The sequence below is a fragment of the Malaclemys terrapin genome, chromosome 2 (genome assembly GCF_027887155.1).
Source record: "Malaclemys terrapin pileata isolate rMalTer1 chromosome 2, rMalTer1.hap1, whole genome shotgun sequence".
NCBI classification, from domain to species: domain Eukaryota; kingdom Metazoa; phylum Chordata; order Testudines; family Emydidae; genus Malaclemys; species Malaclemys terrapin.
Window position 1 is genome coordinate 87,687,733 of NC_071506.1, and position 25,636 is coordinate 87,713,368.

The window sequence follows — 25,636 nt, forward strand, 5'->3', positions numbered from 1 at the left end:
TTTTTAGAAATGTAGACCTGTTATGTGTTTTGGTGTAACTTGCATTATCCTTATGTTAAATTTGCATTATCCTAACAAAACATTTACTTTATTTGTATCTCTTTTATATGTTGCAGGTCAAAGTGAAAATGAAAAGACAAAAAGCAATACAATATTTTTTCCACTCAAAAGTCTCAAAAACTAACCAAGGTGAAGAACACATCAAGAACCAAGAATATATCAACATGTCATCTGAAGGTTCAAGTTGTATATCTACATCCGACCAGCCCGAAGCACAAATACAGCTACCTACTGAAGAAACAGTGTCTCCAAAACCTAAAGGCAGTTCCTTATGTTTGTCGGTCAAAGTGTTCCCATTTATTGAAGTTACAAAAGATGGCTACTGGTGCAACCTCTTGCAAAAAAGCTTACGAAGAAGGAAAGCTTTCCAATGCTATAACTGGTAAAAGTGGAGGAGCTTGGTTTGTCAAACCGATCAGCAAAGCCAATGCTGACAAACTACATGAAAGAGGCTGCAAAAGGCCAGGCCTCTGGAGTGTATCAACATGCAGAAAGCCTTATAAACTCACTTTCAAAGCCAATTTTAGAAGTACTTAATGAGGCTGTTAAGAATGCTGGAGACGCAACACAGTTCATGCGAACAAACATGGCTGTGGCATCCTACTTTCTATTTAAGCAAGAGATACCACACACTACAAACTGGAAGCCAATGTTAAGTGCATTGTCACTTGTTCATCCTGAAGTTGAACACTGGTTCTGAACAAGACCAGCAAATGCTCACTATCTTTCTGCAAGAAACTCAGCTGACTGGCTAGAAGCATGCGGTGCAACAGTGAAAGACTCAACAGTTAAAGTGAAGAATTCTCTCATCACATTCAAAAAATTTGCATACATGGCTGATGAATGTACCGATGCAAATGGGTATCAAGTATTAAGTCATTGTGTACGTTATCTTGATGTCAGGGGTAGGCCAGTAGATGCATTTCTAGATGTTCAAGTTATAGAAGACACATCGGCTGCATCTGTGACAACCCACATCTTAGAAGAGTTAACTGCTTGTCAATTGGACCCCAAAGAGATGGCTGCTTGCGCATTTGATGGAGCTGCAAACTTCTCTGGAAGACATGGTGGAGTACAAGCTTTTCTCAGAGAAAAGTGTAACCCTAATCTCTCCTATACACACTGCAGAGGCCATCTACTCCAACTAGCACTAGTACAAGCTGCAGAATCTTCAAAAGACATTTAAAAAGCTATAAATTTAATGTCTTCATTATATTATTTTTTCAGCAAGAGTCCAAAAAGACTGAATATCTTGGAAAATATAGAAGATACACTGGGACTGAAGTTCAAATTAGTCCAACCTGGGAAAACCCGCTGGCTTTCTCATGAGCGATCCTTGGCTGTTGTCTTAAAATTACTCCAGCTGTTATTACTGGCTTTGGAAAGTATCTACCAAGATGGGATGGATCTAAGTAGTGAGGCTGGTGGATTACTTTTGTTACTACGTTCACAGAAGACTATTGCCATTCTCTCTCTCGTAAGTCTACTGTTGAAACCACTTGGGTCATTAAACAATGCCATCCAGGCATCTGCTACAACAGTAGTAGATCTTTGTCCAGCAATAGAAGCTACATTTGGATCAATCAGAGATCTATCCATTGAAAAAGTACTGGAAGAAGCAAAGACTTCAGTCCAGAAGTTGACTAATGATGGCATTTATATTGAATCCTTAAGTGAAGGAGTGTTTAAGACAACTGAAAAAGTACACAGACTTGATTCTTTAAAATCTACAACAGCGACTTCTAGATTCTACTCAACCTCTACATAGGTTTTACAGATGCCTGTCCTATAAAACACCAACAGTTCAGTGGAGTGAGGCACTACCAGCAATGGGGCTGCCATGTAATTAGGACAGAATAGAGAATTTGAATATCATACGACGAATGAATGAAGATTTGACTTCAACTTCTTTTTTAGCATCACTAGTGGCTCGACCCGATCTTTGTGTTGTGTTTCCTGGGCTGAAAGAAATAGGAATTCATCTCTTGCTACTCCCAGTCACAACAGCTACAGTTGAACGTTCTTTTTAATCATTGAATAGAATTTTGTGTTCTGAAAGAAGTCACCTTCTGCCTGATCATGTGAATGAGCTAATGATCATATCAACTGAAAGAATGTAAGTATTGGACACATGAGAAGCCACCAAAGATGAACGCATTGCATTCAAGAAGCTCATTAACAGAGTTGTGCAAAATTATAACAAGAAACCAAGAAGGATGTAGATGTAGTGCTTCATAGAAGGCTTGAGTAGCCAACTTTAATTTGTGTGATGATTTTAAAAAAGGAGTTAAATCTAATAAAATGGTCATGAAACATTTTTCAGTTTTTACTATGGTGCCATACAGCCCACTTTCACCCTCACAGTCTCGCCCCTCAGTGGCCCTGATACCCACCCTGTAAATTCAAACACTCCCCCCCCCCATTTCAATTCCTGGGGAAGCCACTGGAAGCCAGTGCAGGAAGGCAGCAGGGGTAGGGCCAGCCCCCCACACTCTTTCGGCAGCTGGAAGTTGAGCAACCCGGCCCCAGCCTGCTCTGCTCTGCTCTCCAGGCTCCCAGGTTTGTGGGAAGGCGGGGAACCGCCCCTCAGCACTCACCAGCGGCGCGGCTGGGAGCCAGTGGAGCGGGCTGGGACCGGGTTGCTCCACTTCCCGCCGCCCAGTGAGTGCAGGGCGGGCCCCCCGACCCCTATTGCAGTCCCACGGGACGCATAGCTCAGGTGACAGGGTTTGAGGGGGAAGGAGCGGAGTGGAGGCAGGGCTGGAGCGGAGCAAGGGCTGAGGGAAAGGGGTGGGGCGGGGCGGAGGGAGCTTTCCTGGGCCCTGCTGTGCACAGTCCATGAGGGGCTGGCTCAGCCGTCCAGGAGATTGGGCTGGCCCCTAGAACTGGATGCAGCACGCAGCTGCATAGGGCACCAGGAAATTTGGGGCAATTTGGTAGTTTGTGTATGGGTAGGGATGGTCCTGGGGAGGAGATGGGGAGAAAAGTATAATTTGTAACTTTAACTAGTGCTTTGCAAATATGCACATTCAAGTACTCTTTCAGTGTAAATTACTTATTTCTTAATTAGTACCTGAAGAGTGTGAAGTTGTTTTTGCACTGAAAAACAATCTGCATTTCTCATCTGCAGGTCTGAGTAATGAGGCACTTTATAAAGATGTAATTGTGGTTGGCATATGTAATGTCATGTTGTGTCTCAGGAAGAAAATTATTTAGTTATCTAATCAGATTAATTTCCTCTAGTTCAAATATTTTTGCTGTACATGGTGAATTTTAATGTAAAATGGGAAAGCTGATTAAGGGTCAGGGATTAATAGAACAACTGAACAAAGCCTTTAGCTGACCCATGGTGATAACAATATGAATGCCTGTAGTTCAAGCTTCAAATATCCCCACAGCCCTGCCTAATGAGGAAGATGAGAAGGAAAAACGGGAGTTATTAATGACACAGTCCCTACAATATAATTTCCTTTACTCTTTTATGATTACAAATGTATATTTGTTCAAAAAGAGAATAATTATTCTTCTCTCTAAAGTGTGATATGGGGAGTTAATGTTTATAGATGGTTCTGTTTGATCATACAGATCTTCGGGTTCGTTTGTGTAGTTTGATACACAATATGCATTCAACAGGATAGGACTGATGAGTTCATAGGCAAAACAATCTGGTAGCCTTTCTCTTTCAGAACCAGCAGTTATGTGTTGGCACTTTCTGGTAGGCTGTGGTGAGCTCCTGAACCACGAGGTTCAGGTTCACTGTGCTATCCATGCTGTGGAAGGGAATTGTTACCAATATTGCTGATAAAAGTGTTCTCTTTTGTGCCCTGTTTAATTTTTCTGGGCTTTGACAGAACTTTTTGCTGTTTGAGGGACAGCTGGATATAAAAGGGCATTATATTGTGGAATTTTCTCTGCATTTTACAGGGATGTACATAACTTTAGGAAAATTCAAACCTCTTAATTGCTTCAGTAAACACATCCTTCTTCTGAAGAATTTGCATGCACTTTGGTAGCTCTGTTCTCACAAATGGGGTGGAGATGTCACCAGCACATCCCATTTACAATCTGGTAGCTAGTATCAGCCCTGACTGTGCCCATTTTCTACCATAGATTTGCCACTGATAGGGCAGTAGGGACAGGAGAGCACACCCCTTATTTTAACTATATTTGTGTAGCTCTCTGAGAACACTGTGACTAGGGAGGACACTTGTCTGGTTTTAAATCCGACAGTCCTTTTTTTGCATGGTTTGTCCCCAGTCCAGTACTGAGACAAAATTGGATGTGCTTTTGTCTGGTATCAGATGGGGGACACCATTTTGAAGAGCATGCCACTTTGCCCCTGCTGGCATGAGAAGGGTGGTGGGGCATTACCCTCTTCAAAATGGTTCCCCTGGTGCAATGTGACCTGGCATGCACAATGAGTGTGATGCCACACCAGGACAGGTTGGGGGCCACATCAGTCCCAGAATGTCTGGAAATGCGAGTGGCCACCCTAATGATCACTGATCAGATGTGGCCTTTTCCTGTATGTGTAGATTGCCTAGTACACCGTGGGTGCTGCTGTTGCAGTACTGCCAACCCAAAGCATTCAAAAATCACGTCCCCCCTATGTGCTTAATTTGTAATGGAAGAGGAGCCGTGGCGCAAGCAATTATTTAAATCTTTCATAATCTGACTTGGCAAGCCCAGAGGTGCCGGGGCTATCACGAACTGCCAGGGCTAGAGGTGCCGGGACTCTGCTCTGCCACAAATTAAGCACTGCCCCTCCCCCCCAGAAGGTAATAAGATTAGTTTAAAAATAATGAGATTTGGGAATCTTTTTCATTGGCAGCAGAGGTGCCAGTGCGAGGGAACAAATAGGTGTTTTGCCTTTGCTCCCCGTGGGCAATGCTTGTGAGCCTAACATTTCCCTCCCTGGTAGCTACAGGGCACAGGGCTGGGGCGCACGGTGCTGCGCCCCACAGCGAGGCCGGGCAGTCACCCAGCACCCCCGTGCGCGGGGCCTGAGGTATCGCTAAGGGTTCATATCGCTCCTGATCCCGAGCTGCTGCCCTCACGTCACGCTCCCACCCAGCCCCGCGAGAGAGGGGCCGGCGCGCGCAGGAGACTCTGTCGTGGAGCGCGTTCCTTCCTTCCTTCCTCTCCCCGCGCGGCCCCGTCGGCATCAGCGCGCGGCCCCCGAACGCGAGGCGTGCGCGCTCCCGCGCTAATGCCGACGGCGACGGCCGAGTGGGAGGGAGCGGAAAGGGAGGAGGCGCGTGGGCTCCTGGTGGCGGCTACAGTGAGGGGGGCTGTGGCCTGCAGGACGGGGGGCTGGCGTCATGTTCCTCGTTGCTCCTGTTCGCGCCGCTGCCGCGCAGTCGGTAAGGAAACCCGCGGCCGAGGCGCCGCTTCCCCCCCCCCTCCTTCAAGGCGCCGCGGCGAGAGACGGCGTCCCTGGTAGAGACGGGCCCGAGGCAGCAGGCAAGGGCACAGCGGCCTTCAGCTCCCTGGGAGCCCGGCCCATGTCACCGCCCGCCCCACAGAAAGGGGCGGTCCTCCCCCCATTAAAGTCAGGAGAGGAGGGGGATTCAGGAGGAGGGGCTCGGGGGATATGGAGGAGGAGGGGTTCAGTGGGGAGGGGCTCTGGGGATATGGAGGAGGAGGAGGGGTTCAGTGGGGAGGGGCTCTGGGGAGATGGAGGAGGAGGAGGAGGGGTTCAGTGGGGAGGGGCTCTGGGGAGATGGAGGAGGAGGAGGAGGAGGAGGGGTTCAGTGGGGAGGGGCTCTGGGGAGATGGAGGAGGAGGAGGAGGAGGAGGGGTTCAGTGGGGAGGGGCTCTGGGGAGATGGAGGAGGAGGAGGAGGAGGGGTTCAGTGGGGAGGGGCTCTGGGGAGATGGAGGAGGAGGAGGAGGAGGAGGGGTTCAGTGGGGAGGGGCTCTGGGGAGATGGAGGAGGAGGAGGAGGAGGAGGAGGGGTTCAGTGGGGAGGGGCTCTGGGGAGATGGAGGAGGAGGAGGAGGAGGAGGGGTTCAGTGGGGAGGGGCTCTGGGGAGATGGAGGAGGAGGAGGAGGAGGGGTTCAGTGGGGAGGGGCTCTGGGGAGATGGAGGAGGAGGAGGAGGAGGAGGGGTTCAGTGGGGAGGGGCTCTGGGGAGATGGAGGAGGAGGAGGAGGAGGAGGGGTTCAGTGGGGAGGGGCTCTGGGGAGATGGAGGAGGAGGGGTTCAGTGGGGAGGGGCTCTGGGGAGATGGAGGAGGAGGAGGAGGGGTTCAGTGGGGAGGGGCTCTGGGGAGATGGAGGAGGAGGAGGAGGGGTTCAGTGGGGAGGGGCTCTGGGGAGATGGAGGAGGAGGAGGGGTTCAGTGGGGAGGGGCTCTGGGGAGATGGAGGAGGAGGAGGGGTTCAGTGGGGAGGGGCTCTGGGGAGATGGAGGAGGAGGAGGGGTTCAGTGGGGAGGGGCTCTGGGGAGATGGAGGAGGAGGAGGAGGGGTTCAGTGGGGAGGGGCTCTGGGGAGATGGAGGAGGAGGAGGAGGAGGAGGGGTTCAGTGGGGAGGGGCTCTGGGGAGATGGAGGAGGAGGAGGAGGAGGGGTTCAGTGGGGAGGGGCTCTGGGGAGATGGAGGAGGAGGAGGAGGAGGAGGGGTTCAGTGGGGAGGGGCTCTGGGGAGATGGAGGAGGAGGAGGAGGAGGAGGGGTTCAGTGGGGAGGGGCTCTGGGGAGATGGAGGAGGAGGAGGAGGGGTTCAGTGGGGAGGGGCTCTGGGGAGATGGAGGAGGAGGAGGAGGGGTTCAGTGGGGAGGGGCTCTGGGGAGATGGAGGAGGAGGAGGAGGGGTTCAGTGGGGAGGGGCTCTGGGGAGATGGAGGAGGAGGAGGAGGGGTTCAGTGGGGAGGGGCTCTGGGGAGATGGAGGAGGAGGAGGAGGAGGAGGGGTTCAGTGGGGAGGAGGAGGAGGAGGGGTTCAGTGGGGAGGGGCTCTGGGGAGATGGAGGAGGAGGAGGAGGAGGAGGGGTTCAGTGGGGAGGGGCTCTGGGGAGATGGAGGAGGAGGAGGAGGAGGGGTTCAGTGGGGAGGGGCTCTGGGGAGATGGAGGAGGAGGAGGAGGAGGGGTTCAGTGGGGAGGGGCTCTGGGGAGATGGAGGAGGAGGAGGAGGAGGGGTTCAGTGGGGAGGGGCTCTGGGGAGATGGAGGAGGAGGAGGAGGAGGGGTTCAGTGGGGAGGGGCTCTGGGGAGATGGAGGAGGAGGAGGAGGAGGGGTTCAGTGGGGAGGGGCTCTGGGGAGATGGAGGAGGAGGAGGAGGAGGGGTTCAGTGGGGAGGGGCTCTGGGGAGATGGAGGAGGAGGAGGAGGAGGGGTTCAGTGGGGAGGGGCTCTGGGGAGATGGAGGAGGAGGAGGAGGAGGGGTTCAGTGGGGAGGGGCTCTGGGGAGATGGAGGAGGAGGAGGAGGAGGGGTTCAGTGGGGAGGGGCTCTGGGGAGATGGAGGAGGAGGAGGAGGAGGGGTTCAGTGGGGAGGGGCTCTGGGGAGATGGAGGAGGAGGAGGAGGAGGGGTTCAGTGGGGAGGGGCTCTGGGGAGATGGAGGAGGAGGAGGAGGAGGGGTTCAGTGGGGAGGGGCTCTGGGGAGATGGAGGAGGAGGAGGAGGAGGGGTTCAGTGGGGAGGGGCTCTGGGGAGATGGAGGAGGAGGAGGGGTTCAGTGGGGAGGGGCTCTGGGGAGATGGAGGAGGAGGAGGGGTTCAGTGGGGAGGGGCTCTGGGGAGATGGAGGAGGAGGAGGGGTTCAGTGGGGAGGGGCTCTGGGGAGATGGAGGAGGAGGAGGAGTTCAGTGGGGAGGGGCTCTGGGGAGATGGAGGAGGAGGAGGAGGAGGGGTTCAGTGGGGAGGGGCTCGGGGGAGATGGAGGAGGAGGAGGGGTTCAGTGGGGAGGGGCTCTGGGGAGATGGAGGAGGAGGAGGGGTTCAGTGGGGAGGGGCTCTGGGGAGATGGAGGAGGAGGAGGAGGAGGGGTTCAGTGGTGAGGGGCTCGGGGGAGATGGAGGAGGAGGAGGGGTTCAGTGGGGAGGGGCTCTGGGGAGATGGAGGAGGAGGAGGGGTTCAGTGGTGAGGGGCTCTGGGGAGATGGAGGAGGAGGAGGAGGAGGGGTTCAGTGGGGAGGGGCTCTGGGGAGATGGAGGAGGGGTTCAGTGGTGTGGGGCTCTGGGGAGATGGAGGAGGAGGAGGGGTTCAGTGGTGAGGGGCTCTGGGGAGATGGAGGAGGAGGAGGAGGAGGGGTTCAGTGGGGAGGGGCTCTGGGGAGATGGAGGAGGAGGAGGAGGAGGGGTTCAGTGGGGAGGGGTTCTGGGGAGATGGAGGAGGAGGAGGAGGAGGGGTTCAGTGGGGAGGGGCTCTGGGGAGATGGAGGAGGAGGAGGGGTTCAGTGGGGAGGGGCTCTGGGGAGATGGAGGAGGAGGAGGGGTTCAGTGGGGAGGGGCTCTGGGGAGATGGAGGAGGAGGAGGGGTTCAGTGGGGAGGGGCTCTGGGGAGATGGAGGAGGAGGAGGAGGAGGGGTTCAGTGGGGAGGGGCTCGGGGGAGATGGAGGAGGAGGAGGGGTTCAGTGGGGAGGGGCTCTGGGGAGATGGAGGAGGAGGAGGGGTTCAGTGGGGAGGGGCTCTGGGGAGATGGAGGAGGAGGAGGAGGAGGGGTTCAGTGGTGAGGGGCTCAGGGGAGATGGAGGAGGAGGAGGGGTTCAGTGGGGAGGGGCTCTGGGGAGATGGAGGAGGAGGAGGGGTTCAGTGGTGAGGGGCTCTGGGGAGATGGAGGAGGAGGAGGAGGAGGGGTTCAGTGGGGAGGGGCTCTGGGGAGATGGAGGAGGGGTTCAGTGGTGTGGGGCTCTGGGGAGATGGAGGAGGAGGAGGGGTTCAGTGGTGAGGGGCTCTGGGGAGATGGAGGAGGAGGAGGAGGAGGGGTTCAGTGGGGAGGGGCTCTGGGGAGATGGAGGAGGAGGAGGGGTTCAGTGGGGAGGGGCTCTGGGGAGATGGAGGAGGAGGAGGAGGAGGGGTTCAGTGGGGAGGGGCTCTGGGGAGATGGAGGAGGAGGAGGGGTTCAGTGGGGAGGGGCTCTGGGGAGATGGAGGAGGAGGAGGGGTTCAGTGGGGAGGGGCTCTGGGGAGATGGAGGAGGAGGAGGAGGAGGGGTTCAGTGGGGAGGGGCTCTGGGGAGATGGAGGAGGAGGAGGGGTTCAGTGGGGAGGGGCTCTGGGGAGATGGAGGAGGAGGAGGGGTTCAGTGGGGAGGGGCTCTGGGGAGATGGAGGAGGAGGAGGGGTTCAGTGGGGAGGGGCTCTGGGGAGATGGAGGAGGAGGAGGGGTTCAGTGGGGAGGGGCTCTGGGGAGATGGAGGAGGAGGAGGAGGAGGGGTTCAGTGGGGAGGGGCTCTGGGGAGATGGAGGAGGAGGAGGAGGAGGGGTTCAGTGGGGTGGGGCTCTGGGGAGATGGAGATGGAGGAGGAGGAGGAGGAGGAGGGGTTCAGTGGGGAGGGGCTCTGGGGAGATGGAGGAGGAGGAGGAGGAGGGGTTCAGTGGGGAGGGGCTCTGGGGAGATGGAGGAGGAGGGGTTCAGTGGGGAGGGGCTCTGGGGAGATGGAGGAGGAGGAGGAGGGGTTCAGTGGGGAGGGGCTCTGGGGAGATGGAGGAGGAGGAGGAGGGGTTCAGTGGGGAGGGGCTCTGGGGAGATGGAGGAGGAGGAGGAGGGGTTCAGTGGGGAGGGGCTCTGGGGAGATGGAGGAGGAGGAGGAGGGGTTCAGTGGGGAGGGGCTCTGGGGAGATGGAGGAGGAGGAGGAGGGGTTCAGTGGGGAGGGGCTCTGGGGAGATGGAGGAGGGATTCAGGAGTTGGGGCTCTGGGGATATGGAGGAGGAGGAGGGGTTCAGTGGGGAGGGGCTCTGGGGAGATGGAGGAGGAGGAGGGGTTCAGTGGGGAGGGGCTCTGGGGAGATGGAGGAGGAGGAGGAGGAGGAGGGGTTCAGTGGGGAGGGGCTCTGGGGATACGGTGGAGGTGGGTGTATAGGGGCTGTGCACACGCTTCTTAGTTATGATTTCTGTCATGTGTGATATAACTACAGTGATCGTTGGTTGATTTGTTTTTCTTTTGAGTATTGTATTTTTGATCACTTGTGTTTATGGTTCGTATATCCCTTGAGGCAGAATACTGTTCATCTGTACACATCTACATGTGACCAAATACTGCCTAGACCATCCCTAATAGACATTTATCTAACCTACTCTCCGTCTCTGGAGATATTTAAGAGTAGGTTAGATAAATGTCTATCAGGGATGGTCTAGGCAGTATTTGGTCCTGCCATGCGGGCAGGGGACTGGACTCGATGACCTCTCGAGGTCCCTTCCAGTCCTATAATCTATGAATCTACATTTGCTATAAAAAATGACTGATAGTGTGTAGTCTTTTTTTTAGCCCCTCATGACAGACACATGGGAGATGTCTTTGTTCTCTCTCTGATCTTCAGCAGACTTGACATTGCCAAATTTGTGACTCCCTATATGTTTGTTTAAGATCAGTGAGCTATAAAGTTCCTGTCTCTACTTTCAAACTGGAAAAGGCTAGTTTTAAGGAAATGAATACTTGATATGTATCTTGGGTTATTAAGACTTAAGTTTGGAAAATAGAAGGTTTTTTCCTACTAGGAAAAATCTTTGTCAAATGTTGCTGCTAACAATGCAGTTCTCTTGTACCTAAGACTAAACATAGGTTAATAATCCTTCTAATTCCCTTACTATGGTCTCTCGCTTACCAATCAAAGAGTTAGGTCAAACTGATTTAAAAAGTCTAATCTAATACTTCTAACTCTGATACTTTGAGGTTTTATTTTTTGAAAAAGGTACACCGGGCCAGGGCCAGATTTACAAAGATGTGTCTAAAGATGTGGATAGGCACCTAATGGGATTTCCAAACTTCCCTAAATGCATTAGATTTGAAACAGTAGCTTATGCATACATTGTAAAACATATATGGCTGATGTATATTTATAAAGTGTGTGTTGTGGCAGTAAATTATTTAGTACATTGGCTGATATGTGCTTACACGTGAGAAGAGTTATGTAAAATTCTGGCTTTGAGATGACAGGGTTTACTTTCTAATTTGATCTGCAGTGACCAAGGTGGGTTAAATAAACAAAGATATTCCTGATATCAGGAGAGGCCTTTAATATTCTCCACTTTGCCTCGTCAAATAATAAGCCACTCCATCTTTTGGTTGTGTTTTATTATGATTGATATAGAAATCAAACTCTTACTGAAAGCAGTGTATAGCAATTAAGCACATACATTTTTGCCTATAGTTTTTAATACTTTCAAAATGTTGTTTAAAGGTGAGACAGATCCGCTACTTGCATAAAACAGCTGTGCGCAGTGGAGGTGGAGGAGCCTTGTTTCTGGTAAGAAATTTTTCTAGATACTGAAAACATGAATGAATGAATAAGTTAAAGTTGAAGGTTGGATGAAATATGGTTTTTATTCACACATGAACTTTTGATTGGCAAGAACAGTTCTTTCAGACCTTAGTAGAAACTTACAAGGAAACTTATTTTTCAGTAGAACTCCCTGCTCTGGGGGGGGTGAAAATCTGTCCTCCCCCCTCCCCCTTGCTATCTCTTCCCTATCTTAAATAATTTTAAATCCTTAAGTGAGGTTGCTTAACACTTGACTTCATAAACCTCTGTTTTCATTTGTAAAAAGCAACAGAGGGTCCTGTGGCACCTTTGAGACTAACAGAAGTACTGGGAGCATAAGCTTTCGTGGGTAAGAACCTCACTTCTTCAGATGCAAGAGTGTTTTCATTTGGTTATAACTTTACCAAACTTTCACTGTTAAAGTTTTAAACAAAAACAATTCAGCCATTTTCTAAAGAGGTTTTGGAGAATAGTTAGTTTTGCTCCGAACATGAGGATTTCTTTGAGAAGGAAGGTTTTAGACATGGTCCCGTGTAGTCATTGATTCCACTACTACTGAATTTGCCACAGAACTCACTTTGCCATTGAGCTGAGATCCAGAATTTAACCTTTAATTTTAAAAATGTTTCTAGCCCATGTTTGTGTGGTTCCCAGAACAATGAGGATCCATGACTGGGGCCTTTAGTCACAAATGCAATACAAATATATATAGTAGTAATTATAGTTGCAAGCATCTCAAATGCGAACTGGGGCACATGAATCAGTGCCATCTGCCGGAATCTGAAGAGAACTGCTGTGAGGGGTGTGATCTGCCCTATTCCTATCCTTCATGGCCTTGTGAGCTCTGTAGTTCCAAGGCTGCACAATTAGCATTTTTTCAAGATGCAGTGGAATTCAGCATTTCTGCCACAAAATTCACCTTTTGCTGCAGCCAGGCTCCCAGCATTTTGTTTGGTCTCCCTGCAGCAGTCTCTTTCTCTTCAGCTGTTCCCCGAAGGGAGAGTTAATTGGATTACAGTTCATGCTCTCTGCACTTTTCCATGAAGTGAGGCAGGAAGGGGTTGGAGACCTAGGCAGTGAGAGCTGATGCCCAAAGATGGGGCCGGGAGGGGGGGAGAGGAAGAAGGCTATCAGGCCTCAAGAACAGGTCAGCAGCTGAGAGCCTGGGAAGCCAGGGAGATAAGCTGCAAAAGCCAGCTACAAGCTCCCGTTTCCTGGCACACACAGAAGGTTCTGAGGACAATTTCAGGGATGCCAAGGCCTGTGGTGTAGAGCCAATTGGCTTGGAAAATTTAACAAAAAAACCATCCTCAAGATCTGTCACCATTTGAATTTAATTTATAGCAACCTGGGGGATCTGTGTCTTATTAGTTGTTTGATAATATTTGCTGTCCTTTAATGCTCCTTTTTTCTCACAGTAGCTTTGAATCTTGGATACAATTTTATATACTTGTTTGCCTCAGTTACGCAATGGCTTTTTGAGCTATAACTTTCAGGCTTTAATTAACATAGAGCTGTAGTTTTCAGCCTATGGTCCATGGACCCCTGAGGGTCTGTAGACTATGTATAAGATTTCCAAAGAGGTCTGTATTTCCATTAGAAATTTTTTAGGGGTGTGCAAATGAAAGAAGATTGAAAACCACTGATGAGGTGTTTAAGGACAAATTGGGAGCTTATCTAATAGATGAGTGGTTCTCAAACTTTTCTTTTTGCGGACCACTTGAAAATTGCTGAGAGTCTCGGTGGACCACTTAATGATCTTTTGAAATGTTGTTTGTACTGTTCGCTAACTATTGCAAAGCGCTTTGGATAAAAGCACTATATTTAAAAAAAACAACCTTAATAATTAACGTTTTTTTGTTCTACAAATAAAAGCACACAACTCATATTTTAATATCAGTAGTCTTACCTTTCTAAAGCGATGGACGTGCCCTCTCTTCCCTGGCAGCTGCAGCCCCCGAGCTGGGGCTGGGAAGGAGGGCCTTCTCTTTCTCTGGCTGCCGCAGCTGTGCATGTCTCAAATTCCCCCCACCCCCTCTTCTCACCCCACTTCCCCCTCCTACCTGCCCACTATTTTCCCCAAGGCCACCACCTCAACTTCTCCAGGGTCCAGGCATCTAATTAGTGGAGCCACACCTGTGCAGTTCCAGTAATTAGGTGGGTGGCCCTTCATTCTTTTATGTGCGGCCGCCCAGGCGTGCACCTTAGAGGGAACTATTCACAGACCATCTGAATGGAGCTCGCAGACCACTGGTGGTCCACGGACCACAGTTTGAGAATCTCCGTAATAGATAATTGGTCAATTGCTCTGACTGGTTTGAGGTTAAACTTTTTTTGAGTTCTTAATCAATATTGGGTGTTTTAATACCATCAGAAGGTGGATGTCTTATTGGCTGCCTGATTTGTACAGAGAAAACTATACACAGTTTTAAGTAATCATGTTCTTGGAATATCACTAGTCTCCATCCTCTTTTCCTGCCTTTTGCTTTGTGGTGTTGAAGGTCAATAAAGCCTGCTTGGAGCTGAAGGGGGTTTACTATGGAGCAACACTAACTTTCCTTCCAATGTGGTGGTTCTGTTTTGATGCCAGTTTCAGTGTAGATGGTTTGCTTTGTCTTTTCATGTGCATTTTTATTTAGATTTTTTTTCTTGCTTATTTTGTACTACTTGTCACATTTCAAGTACCTAGAATCACAGAAATGTAGGGCTGGAAGGGACCTTCAGATGTCAGCATGTCCAGCCTCCCTGTGTGGAGGCAGGACCAAGTAGATCTAGACCATCCTTGATAGGTGTTTGTCTAACCTGTTTTTAAAAACCTTCAGTGGTGGGGATTCCACAGCCTCCCTTAGAAGCCTATTCTAGTGCTTAACTATCTTTATATTTAGTATTTTTCCCTAATCTCTAACCTCAATCTCCCTTGCTGCAGATTAAGCATATTACTACTTGTCCTATCTTCAGTGGACGTGGAGAACAGTTCATCACAATCCTTTTTATAAACAGTCCTTACTTGAAGACTGTCCCACCTCAGTCTTTTTTTCTCAAAACTAAACATGCACAGTTTTTTTAACCTTTCCTCATAGATCGGGTTTTCTAAACCTTGCACCATTTTAGTTGTTCTCTTTTAGAGAGACTGCAATTTGTCCCCATCTTTCCTAAAGTGTGGTGCCCAGAATTGGACACTGTACTCAGGCTGAGGCATCTTTAGTGCCGAGCAGAATGGGACAGTTACCTCCCGTGACTCACATATGACACTCATGTTAATACACCCCAGAATATTAGCCTTTTCGCAATGGCATCGCATTGTTGTTTCATTTTTTAATTTGTGATTACTGTGACCCTCAGATTGTTTTCAGCAGTGCACCCAGTTAGCCACTTATTCCCCATTTTGTAGATTTTTTTTTTTCCCTTCCTGAGTGAAGTACTTGGCATTGTCTACTGAATTTTATCTTGTTGATTTCAGACCAATTCTCCAATTTGTCAGAGTTTGTTTTGAATTCGAATCTTGTCTTCCAAGATGCTTGCAATCCCTCTGAGCTTGGTGTCATCCACAGATTTTATAAGCGTACTCTCCACTCCATTACCAAATCATTAATGAAACAACTGAATAGTATCAGACCCAGGATTGACCCCCTGAGAACCCCACTAGATACGTCCTCCCAATGTAACAGTGAACCATTGATAATTACTCTTTGAGTACGGTCTTTCAACCATTTTTTTTGTAACTTCATCTAGACCACATTTCTGTAGCTTGCCTGTGAGAAAGTCATGTGGGGACTGTGCCAAAAGCCTTACTAAAATCAAGATGTATCACATTTACTGCTTCCTTGCTATCCGCTAGGCCAATAACCCTGTCAAAGAAGGAAACCGGGTTGGGTTGGCATGATTTGTTCTTGGCAAATCAATGTTAGCTATATCTTATAACCCTATCGTCCTCTAGGTGCTTACAAATTGATTGCCAGTATTTTCCAGGTATCAAAATTAGGCTGACTGGTCTATAATTCCCTGGATCTTTCTCTCTCCCCCCCCTCCCCCCCCCCCAGCTTTTTAAAGATAGGTACCATGTTTGCCCTTCTCCAGTCCTCTGGGATCTCACTGGTCCTTCATGCGTTCTCAAAGATAATTGCTAACAGTTCTGCTAGCGTTTTAGCTAGTTCCTTAAGTACCAGGTGCTGCTGATTTGAATACGTCTAACTTATCTAAATATTCTTTAACCCGTTCTTTCCTTATTTTGGCTTGTGTTCCTTTCCCCCCCTTATTGTTAATATTAATTGTGGTAAATATGTGATTACAATTAACCTTTTTAGTGAGGACTGAAACAAAGCAGGCATTAAACATGTCAGCCTTTTTGAGTTGTCCATTATTAGCTTTCCTTCCCTGATAAATAGAGGATCTACACTTTCCTTCACCTTTCTCTAGCTTCTAATGTATTTACAGAACCTCCTCTTATTGCCTTTTTTGTCCCTTGCTAGGTGTAACTCATTCTGTGCTTTAGCCTTCTGATTTTGTCCCTGTTATGCTTGTGCTGTTGTTTTGTAGTGATTCCTTTTTGATTTTCAAGCCATTAAAGAGCTCCCTGATGGAGCTGTATTGGCCTCTTACTAGTGTTTCTACCTTTCTTTTGCGTCGGGATAGTTTGCTTTTTTTTGTTTTTTCCCCCCACAGTACAGTAGAGTTAACACAGCTTCTCAAATTCCCCTATGATCCTGTCAAAGACAAGCCAAATATAGCGTGGGTGCTATTAGATTCTGGACATCTACCACCTGCAGTAGTTAGATTTACTGCAATCAAATTATAGGAATAACTGCAAATATTGTAGTGTGCAAGTGTCCATATTTAAACTAAACCCATATAGTCAATGTAAATATTTCTGCAATAAAATCTATGCCTTTGTTTAATGGTAAACTGTGATTCTACAATTGTCCTTTTCCCCAGTGCTTGGAATTGAACTGCTCCAAACCTGGGAAGCAAACTTTCAGTTGTAGTCTTTATTTCTGGCATATTGAATCACAGAACAAATGTTAACCTTTTCCCCCTTCCTTAAAAAAAAAAAAAATCTTTGTCAGTTCGGCACCATCTTCATGTTGCAATCAGATAACCCAGTTAGTTTGGATAGCCACAATTCGTGTTCTGGAAAGTAAAGAAACTGACATATGAATGCCATTTTGAACAGTTGACACACACTATATGTGCTGCCTGATTCTATGCCTGATTTGGTCCACAGTTTGTTGTTACTGAATCTTTTAGGAAACATTAGGTATCGTTTTGTACTTCTTGAGCTGGGTCCACGGCCAGGAATGCAGTTTATTTCGAAGACTGTATCCACTAACAAGGTGATGCTTCCAGTGCCATTGACTTTTGGTGTGACTCCTGTATGCTCACTAATTTAATCTGAATGATGTTGCCTTGCTCTTAGCAATGATTCTCTCTGGATCCTGCCAGGAACCCAAGTATAAGCGCCTTTTCTGGCCTCGTAACTTTGCAGTCTTCAGCATTTTCAGTGGTGCATACACTTGTTCCCTTGTGAGAGAGAGACTTTTCTTGTGTCGTGGCTGCTGCTGAATTTGAGGGAGCTACATGGGGTGCTTGGACTGCAGGGGAAATGGCAGGTGGCATATTAGGTGTTAGGGGTGAGGTTGGTATAGCTACAACTGGATTTGAGTTACTGTTACACATGTACGTTTGTTGTTTGGACTGAGCAGGAAGGGGAGTAATGTTTGGATCTGTAGGGTGTTCTGGTTGCCTGTTAGCCTCTTGCACAGATCCAGCTGTTTGAGCTTCGGAGCTTGGGATATAGGAGAAGTTTGAGGACATGCTGGGGGTTGCAGGCAAATCGTTTGTAGAAGATAGTGTGGACTCATTGTTCAGAGGGCCATGGTTCTGTTTGCTGTTGCACTTCTAATATTGTCTCTTGAGAAACTGCCAGCTCTCCTGAACTCTTCTTTACCTTACCTGGCAGTTCCCTGAGCTAGTTTAAAAGCTGCTTTTTTAAAAAGTCCATTGTCCTTATTTTGCTGCTTTCACTCCTTTCTTTCCTTAGAATTGTGAAATCTATAATTTCATGATCACTTTCAATCAACTTGCTTTCAACCTTCAGATTCACAACCAGTTCCTCCCTGGTAGTCGGAATCAAGTCTAAAATCCCCTTGATTGCTTCCTCCACCTTCTGAAACAAAAAGTTGTCCCTAGTATAGTCCAGGACTTATTGGACATTTTGTTTTTGCCATGTTACTTTTCCAATAGATGTTCGGGTAGTTAAAGTCCCCCATTACTACCAGGTTTTATGTTTTGGATATTTATTTGTTCTAGAAATGCCTTGTCTACCTCCTCCTGGTTTGGTGGTGTGTAGTAGGGTCAATGTCCTGGTAGCAGGGCCGGGTTTAAGACGATTCAGCTGATTCCCCGGAATGGGGCCCCACAACGTCCGGGGCTGCCGGTGGAGCGAAGAAAAAAAAAAAAACCCTGTCCTGCTTCTCCCCCTTCCCTCCAGCACTTGCGCCGCCATACAGCTGATCAGCGCAAGTCTGGGAGGGAGGGATGCGGAGGAGGAATGCGGCGTGCTTGGGGAAGACACGGGGCCAGTGCGGGGATTTGTGGAGGGATCCAATGGGGCAGTGAGGGGGCAGGGATTTGTGGAGGGATCCAATGGGGCAGGGAGGGGTGGGGCTGGGGGCGGAGCCAGGGCAGGGATTTGGGGAGGGATCCAATGGGGCAGGGAGTGGGCGAGGGGTGCAGGGGCACGAGACAATTCGTGTCCCGGTGTGAGGCCCCACACCTGCTAAAGCTGGCCCTGCATGGTAGGGTCTGTTTTCACCCCCATTTTAATTTTCGTCCAGGCACACTCAGTTAGTCTGCCTCTCATCTCCTTCTTGACTTTAGAACATGTGTACATATTCTTGATGTATAATGTAATGCCTTCTGTTTTTTCCCCGCCAGTCCTTCCTGAACAAGCTGTACCCTTTTATATCAATATTCCGATCATGAGATTTATTCCATTCGGTCTCTGTGATGGCAATTAAGTCATAATTTAGCTTATGGACTAATATATCCAGTTCTTCCTGTTTATTCCCCGTACTCCATGCATTTGTGCATAGATGTCTGAAATGTAGAGTAGATTTCCCCCACCATTTTGTATCTTGTTGCTCCTAAGTGTCTATTGTAGTTTTCTATTCCCCTCTCTTAATGTCTAGCTCTGTATTGAGATCACCCTTTTTTATACCTACCTGTGGGCTTTTGTTACCTGCCTCCTTTGAACCTAGTCTAAAGCCCTCCTCACCAGGCTGGCATGTCAGTGGGCAATATACACATGTAGTGTGTATGTGATGAAGGAAAGTGCTTATTTGCATTCTTTGGCCCGCACCATTTTGAGAAATTAAAAGGGACATGACCAACTTAAATATACTCATTTTTTAAAAATTGGCTAAAAGTAGTCTAGAGTGTTATACTCTCTAAGGAGTAATCCCATTGCAAATTTTTATTTTACAATCAGGTTTTCCATCTTTCACAGTGTCAAGGGAGAAAAACACTTTTTAAAGACCTACACAAATGAGAAACTGGGTGTGACATGAGACTGCTGAGTCCTCTTAAATTCGTCAGCCTGGGTTGTCTCTCACAGTGCTGTGCTAGTGACATATAGCAAACCCCTACAGGTGCTGTGATCACTCAGCCATCAACATGTGGAGGCACACGCCCAGTTGAGTTGCATGAATGCTCTATAAGCCACCCATGAATTATACGCAGAGAGACTCCAGCCAATTTTACCCAGCCCCAGCCTTGCACCCCAGTGATGTACCATCTTACACTGCTCAAGGCCGTCTCTTGAGCAGTAAAAGCTCATTAATTAGTTTGCTACTTTGTCAAAGGAAAGTGGACATATACCAGCCTTTGTAATCTAAGCAGATTGCCCAAGCACCTTAGACAAACTCACTGGTAAGTATAAAACTGTGGAAAGCTAGGTTTTAAGTTAAGCGTTAGGCACGGAAGTTAAAGTTGGTTACATAAGAAATAAAAATAGAATCACTGTCTAAATTCTACACTATCGCAGACTAAGCAAGATTTGAATCAAACAGCTTTTCTTGCTGCACTGGATGTTCCAGGCAGTTTATAGTTGTTATTACAGACTGAATTTCCTTCTCAGCCTTGGACCAATTTCTCTAGTTCAAAGTCTTTGTCTTCCAAATGATCTTCCAGGTGTTGAGATGGGGAAGTAGAGAGGCCAAATGGTGATGTCATCGACCTCCATTTATACTTTCTCCCGGGTTCTAGAAAGATCCTTGCTGTGATGTGGGGGTTAAGTGGCTCCCATTGTGTATGTGCAGTCTGAGGAATCTCTGGGAGAGTGGATTCTTCTCGATGGGTCATCAACACATGTCTGGCTGATCCTGATGTAAATCTGTCTTGTCAGTGTTAGTTGCTCCTCTGTTGCCACTGAAAGGCTTGTTGTGGGCTTACCACACTTACCACATATTTCAGTAACACACATAGCAATACTTCATAACTTCTCATATAATGATAGTACGTACAATTAAATAAGAGTAATTTTCAACAGATTAAGACTTTTAAAATGATACCTCACAAGGCATACATTGTACAAAACATATCATAATCCTATCACAGTGATGAATATGGGAGTTCCAGGGTGCTATTTTGAGGTACAGAATGTCACACTGGGTATACAGAGGAAAGAATGGAACTGATTACATAAACAGAAAGGTTGTGTCTGGGTGAAGCATGACCCTGCCCCGCCCACACACCTGCATAGCTGTACTCAAGAAACTCTGTCTGCGCTTGTTCAACAAGTATAGCAAGGGGCACTTCCTAATATGCTCCCTCCAGCACTCAGGCATAATTGCTTCCCGGCACTGATGCTTCAGCGATGAGCCTACTCTTACTCTCCAGAATTCTGCGCCTAGGAAAAGGTATAAATAAGCCCTTATTCAGGGATAAAATGAGCTAGTGTATGTCCAAGATAGATGTTATATTTCTATTAAATAGAAGAGATTAGAGACCATGAGATAAACCGATCCCGCACAACTGTGTGACTGGAACTCTGCAAGATCTTGATGAAAATTCCCTCAAATTCTACACAAACTCTTCCTCTTAGTCACCCAAAACATCATTAATGGGAGCTCGCTAAAGAAGCCAACAAATGGAAATTTTTAGCTTTAACGTGCTGTATAGCTTCTAACGTAACCACTCAGAGCTCTGCAGCACAGAACTGTGCTGAGATTGTGGCAGCAGATACAATCCTCATTTATTATTCCCCCAACTTGAGATTCTTCAAGCAGACAGATACCCAAGAAATAACAACTGTAATCCAAACAAAGATGGAGATTTTAGAAATCAAGCTGACTTTTTTGCAAACAGAAATTAAGAACGTGTTAACAAGAATAACTGAGTCAGAGAAGAACAACAGGAAAACAAAGAAAGCAAACAGCAGGCTAAAATCCTAAAATAAAACACAGATTAAAGAACTGACATTTTAGGAGGAAAACCAAAGATCTAGAAGTAGATCCAGGATGTGTGGCATATGTCTGGTGTGCCTATTAGAAATGGCAGAAGATTGCTATGTAAGGAACTCTGTGAGGAAGCTTCAAAGAACAATAAAAGGATCCTATTTCTCTGTAACTCAGAGAGTCCGTCATATGCTTGTACAAAGTCCCTTCTTTTCTTCAGGTAATTTTCCTTTGGTATTCTAGTGTGTAACCTTGCGCCCCCCCCCCCCCCCCCCCAAAAAAAAAAAATCTTTACACTGACCAGGGGAAAATCTACTGTCATTTATAACTTCTCTTATTTTTTCTGTGTATTTGACATATAATCTTAAAATCCAAAGATGGAATTTCCCAAATTCAGGAAAATCCTCAGTTACAATAGTGCACGTATTTATGCTATGTCTTGTCGAGTTGAAAATAGAATTTACAACAAAATATTCTTCCAAGATTTAATGGCAGCCTCTAAATTCATGGAATGCCAGCAGTGCAGAAATAACAATTGAACTGTAAGAGAACTGCTGAATGCTTTGTCACCCACAGATCAAGTTTGCTGCCTTTATTCTTGCATGCTATTTCCAAAAAAGTTGTTTTCTCTCCCCACCCTCATTTAAGGCCCCAATCCTGCTTCCATTTAAGTCAATAGCAAAATTCCCATTGACTTCAATGGTGCAGAATCAGACTCCTTATATAGAAAAATCTAATGAAGGGGGGGGAGACTGCCTAAAACAAACCAATTTGTATTCCTCTTTGCTTTTTATACTATTTTTCAATTTGTACAGATGGGTCTAATGTATACTGAATATAAACTACTCTCTAAAAGTAATGTATATTTACTATATCTGATTACCTTTTCTATAATTCTTATCAGAAAGGGAAATTAATTGTAAACAGATAAATATATTCCAGTTGGGGTTACATAATTCGGAATTGAAGTAGGAGCACATACTATTAACATGCACTTTGAGAGCGTTAGTTTTGTTAATTTTAGCATTTATATATGTAGCACTTTGAATGGGGAAGTAATATTTAGCAAATGTAATTGTTCTGTGGACATGTGTTTAAATACGGAAACTACAAACTATGAAAGGAGACACTGTAAAATGGCTAAATCAGTTGAGTCTGAGTATGTGAATATGGTACTCCCATGGGGGTGGTTGGTTCTGTTGCCATATTCTGGATATGAATTCATATATGGGGTGAAAAACTCAGTCTTACCTGGTTATATGCCACTACATGCTGCCAGTTCCTGTTTCCTGCACACTGGTGTCCAGATGGCCTCACTTCTAAACTTGCTAGCTGTTATGGGTGGGATTTCAACAGACCATAAACCCAGATCTTAATCTTCCAAGGTACACTTCAAGGACGTGATCCAAAGCCCAGATGTCAATCGAAAGACAGTCCTGACTTCAGTAGGCTTTGGATCAGGCTCTTAAGTGAAAAGAGGATCAGAGAGCATTATGTGAAACATAAATAGGTCTTTCAGATGTGTGGTGAATTACCCTTTTAGTCATTTCCCTCTCTGAAATCAAATGCATATTTCAACAAAACAAGAAAGAAACCTCTCCTGTTACTAGATGAGAAGTTTTCAAAGAGACCATTTAGTATGCAGGAAAAAACAATCTAGCACTAACCAAACCATTCATATTGGTCTTGTTGGAACAAGAACCTAAGTCTGTCTCCTCACAAACACCAGAAAATGCAAAACTGAGGCTGTTGATTTAATTGCAGTTAACTCACGTGATTAACTCAAAAAATTAACTGTAATTTTAAGAAATTAATCGCGATTAATAGCAGTTTTAATCAAGCTGTTAAGCAATAGAATGCCAACTGAAATTTATTAAATATTTTGGATGTTTTCTACATTTTCAAATATATTGGTTTCAATTACAACACAGAATACAAAATGTGCAGTGCTCACTTTATATTATTTTTAATTAAATATTTGCACTGTAAAACTGCTAAACAAAAGAAATACAATTCACTTCATACAAGTACTGTAGAGTTCTCTATTGTGAAAGTGCAACTTACAAATGTAATTTTTTGTTTTATTTTTGAGTTCAGTTATGTAACAATGTAAAACTTCATAGCCTACAAGTCTACTCAGTCCTACTTCTTGTTCAGCCAATTGCTAAGAGAAACAAGTTTGTTTACATATATAGGAGATAATTAGGGCTCTACCAAATTCATGGTCCATTTTGGTCAATTTTACAATGTTGTAATTGTAGGGGTCCTAACCACAAAAAGGATTGGGGGGGTCACAAGGTTATTGGGGGTTTTGTTGCACTACTACCCTTATTTCTGCTCTGCTGCTGGTGGTGGCGGCGCTGCCTTCAGAGCTGGGCAGCTGTAGAGTGACAGCTGCTGGCTGGGAGCCCAGCTCTGAAGGCAGAGCTGCTGCCAGGAGTGGTGCAGAAATCAGGCAAGTGACATGCAGCTGATTAGCAGAGTGTGTGTGCATCCAGCAGCGTGTGTTCAGGTGCCCCTCCCCCCTGCTGCTTTGCAGCCACATTGCTCCTGCAGCTGTGCAGAGTGGGGAGGGGGCAGGGAAGGAGGATGCTGATGTCAGGGTGTCCCTCTGCCCCGTACCCCATATCTGCAGGGCAGAGTGGACAGCCTGGCTCAGGACTCTCAGCTGCTGCGGTTTGAGGTCTGAAGACTCCAGCCTCTGGGCGGTGAGTGTCTTGTTTAAAGAGACAGCGCACTGTCTGAGACTTCCCCAGCAGCCAGCTCACATGGTCTCTGTCTGTCTTTCCCCCCACCCCCGCCGCTTCACATGTACCCCATCTCTGCAGAGCAGGAGCAGCAGAGACAGGGCTCAGATTTAGGATAGAGCAGGAGAGTGCCTTAAAGTGCCTTTCAGTGAGTGCTGTCTCTTTAAGGCACACAGTCTCTCTCAGAAATTTCCCCAGCAGCCAGCACACGCACACTCTCACTTGTGTTGTTGTTACTTCTTCTTGGTACTTCCTACAATGCACATCTATTCTCTGTAATTTTATTCTTTCAAAGTGTGTTAGTTTAGTGTTTTGACTGGTCTATGCATTTCATAATTTTTATTTCTCTTGTACTTAAATTTAATTCTTTGAGTAGTGAGTTCTAAAATGCCTAACCTGTCCTGGATGGAGTAATTATCCCTATCGTAGCTTTTAAAATATATATATTATATCTAGGTTTTTTTTTTCTATTGGTGGCACACATCCGCACTTACCTTGGTGCACATAAAAAAAAAAAAATGTATTACGCACATGGAATCGAAAACAATAGAGGGAACATTGGTGGCAATACTGTGACCCCCTAAAATAACCTTGTGACCCCCCTCTGCAACTCTCTTTTGGGTCAGGACCCCCAGTTTGAGAAACACCAATCTCCCCCGTGAAATCTGTATAGTATAGGGTAAAAGCATACGAAATACCAGATTTCACATGAGGAGACCAGATTTCTTGGTCCGTGACATGTTTTTCAAGGCCGTGAATTTGGTAGAACCCTAGAGATAATGCTGCCCGCTTCTTATTTACAATGTCACCTGAAAGTGAAAACAGGCATTTGCATGGCACTTTTGTAGCTAGCATGCAAGGTATTTACATGCCAGATATACTAAACATTCGTTTGCCCGTTCATGCTTTGGCCACCATTCCAGAGAATATGCTTCCATGCTGATGATGCTTATTTAAAAAAAAAAAATGCATTAATTAAATTTGTGACTGAACTCCTTGGCAGAGAATTGTAGGTCTCCTGCTGTTTTACCCTTATTATGCCATATATTTCATGTTATAGCCGTCTTCGATGATGACCTAGCACATATTGTTCATTTTAAGAACACTTGCACTACAGATTTGACAAAACACAAAGAAGGTATCAATGTGAGATTTCTAAAGATTGTGGACATTGCTCCACCCATCAAGACTGAGGTTAACAATTTTACCCTCTAGACCTTTTGCACACTACTCAATGTCTATTTCATACACTTTATCCAGCAGTTTGCCTGCAACATCTGCTCTGTTGGGTGGACTGTATCCTGGTCTTAATGATTGAACCATGTTAATGAAGTGAGGGTTCTCAATCATATGGAAAGGAGATTTTGTTGCATAAACAAAGCGGGCGATTTTTTTCATCAGTTACCTCTTTTTGTAATCTGCTGGTTCTTAAAACAAACTTATCTATAGTTGTTTCTGGATGATGGAGATTTTTTTTTTCTTTTTGCTACAGTGATGTACGTGATGTGACTGAAACACTATCATTGGCATATAACTCTGAAACTATAGAAAATGATGGTGATCTTGAAGTCTTGATTTTTATCCACCCTGGTGGGCAAATGGACCTGAACTAGTAGTCTGCATGTTTCAGATTGCTTAGTGCTCCAAGCCTACAACTCTACACTATTATTTATTTTATTTTATATTTATATATAAAAAAATATAAAATATAAAAATCTAAAAGGAAAAATAGAGGCAAGGCAGGTTAGGTAATATCTTTTATTGGACCAACTTCTGTTGATAAGAGAGACAAACTTTCACGCTTACACACAGCTCTTCAGGTCAACCTGTTACTACTTGGACTGATTTTTCAGAGGCCAAATTCATAATTTAATTCAGATGATTTAAAATAAAGGATGGTCTGTTTTGCTTAAAAGGCAATTTACTTCAATTTAAAAAAATCAGTTCACACTAAAATGCCCAG

General features: G+C 46.5%; 1 protein-coding gene across 1 annotated transcript in view; it reads left to right on the forward strand.

Moving 5' to 3' along the window:
• Positions 1-5,281: 5,281 nt before the first annotated feature.
• NDUFV2 (NADH:ubiquinone oxidoreductase core subunit V2) overlaps positions 5,282-25,636 on the forward strand; it is a 38,531-nt gene continuing 18,176 nt past the window's right edge. Inside the window, exons 1-2 of the mRNA XM_054018386.1 lie at positions 5,282-5,423; positions 11,394-11,459. Coding sequence (XP_053874361.1) covers positions 5,382-5,423; positions 11,394-11,459 — 108 coding nt within the window. The 5' untranslated portion in view covers positions 5,282-5,381. The remainder of the gene's footprint in view (positions 5,424-11,393; positions 11,460-25,636) is intronic.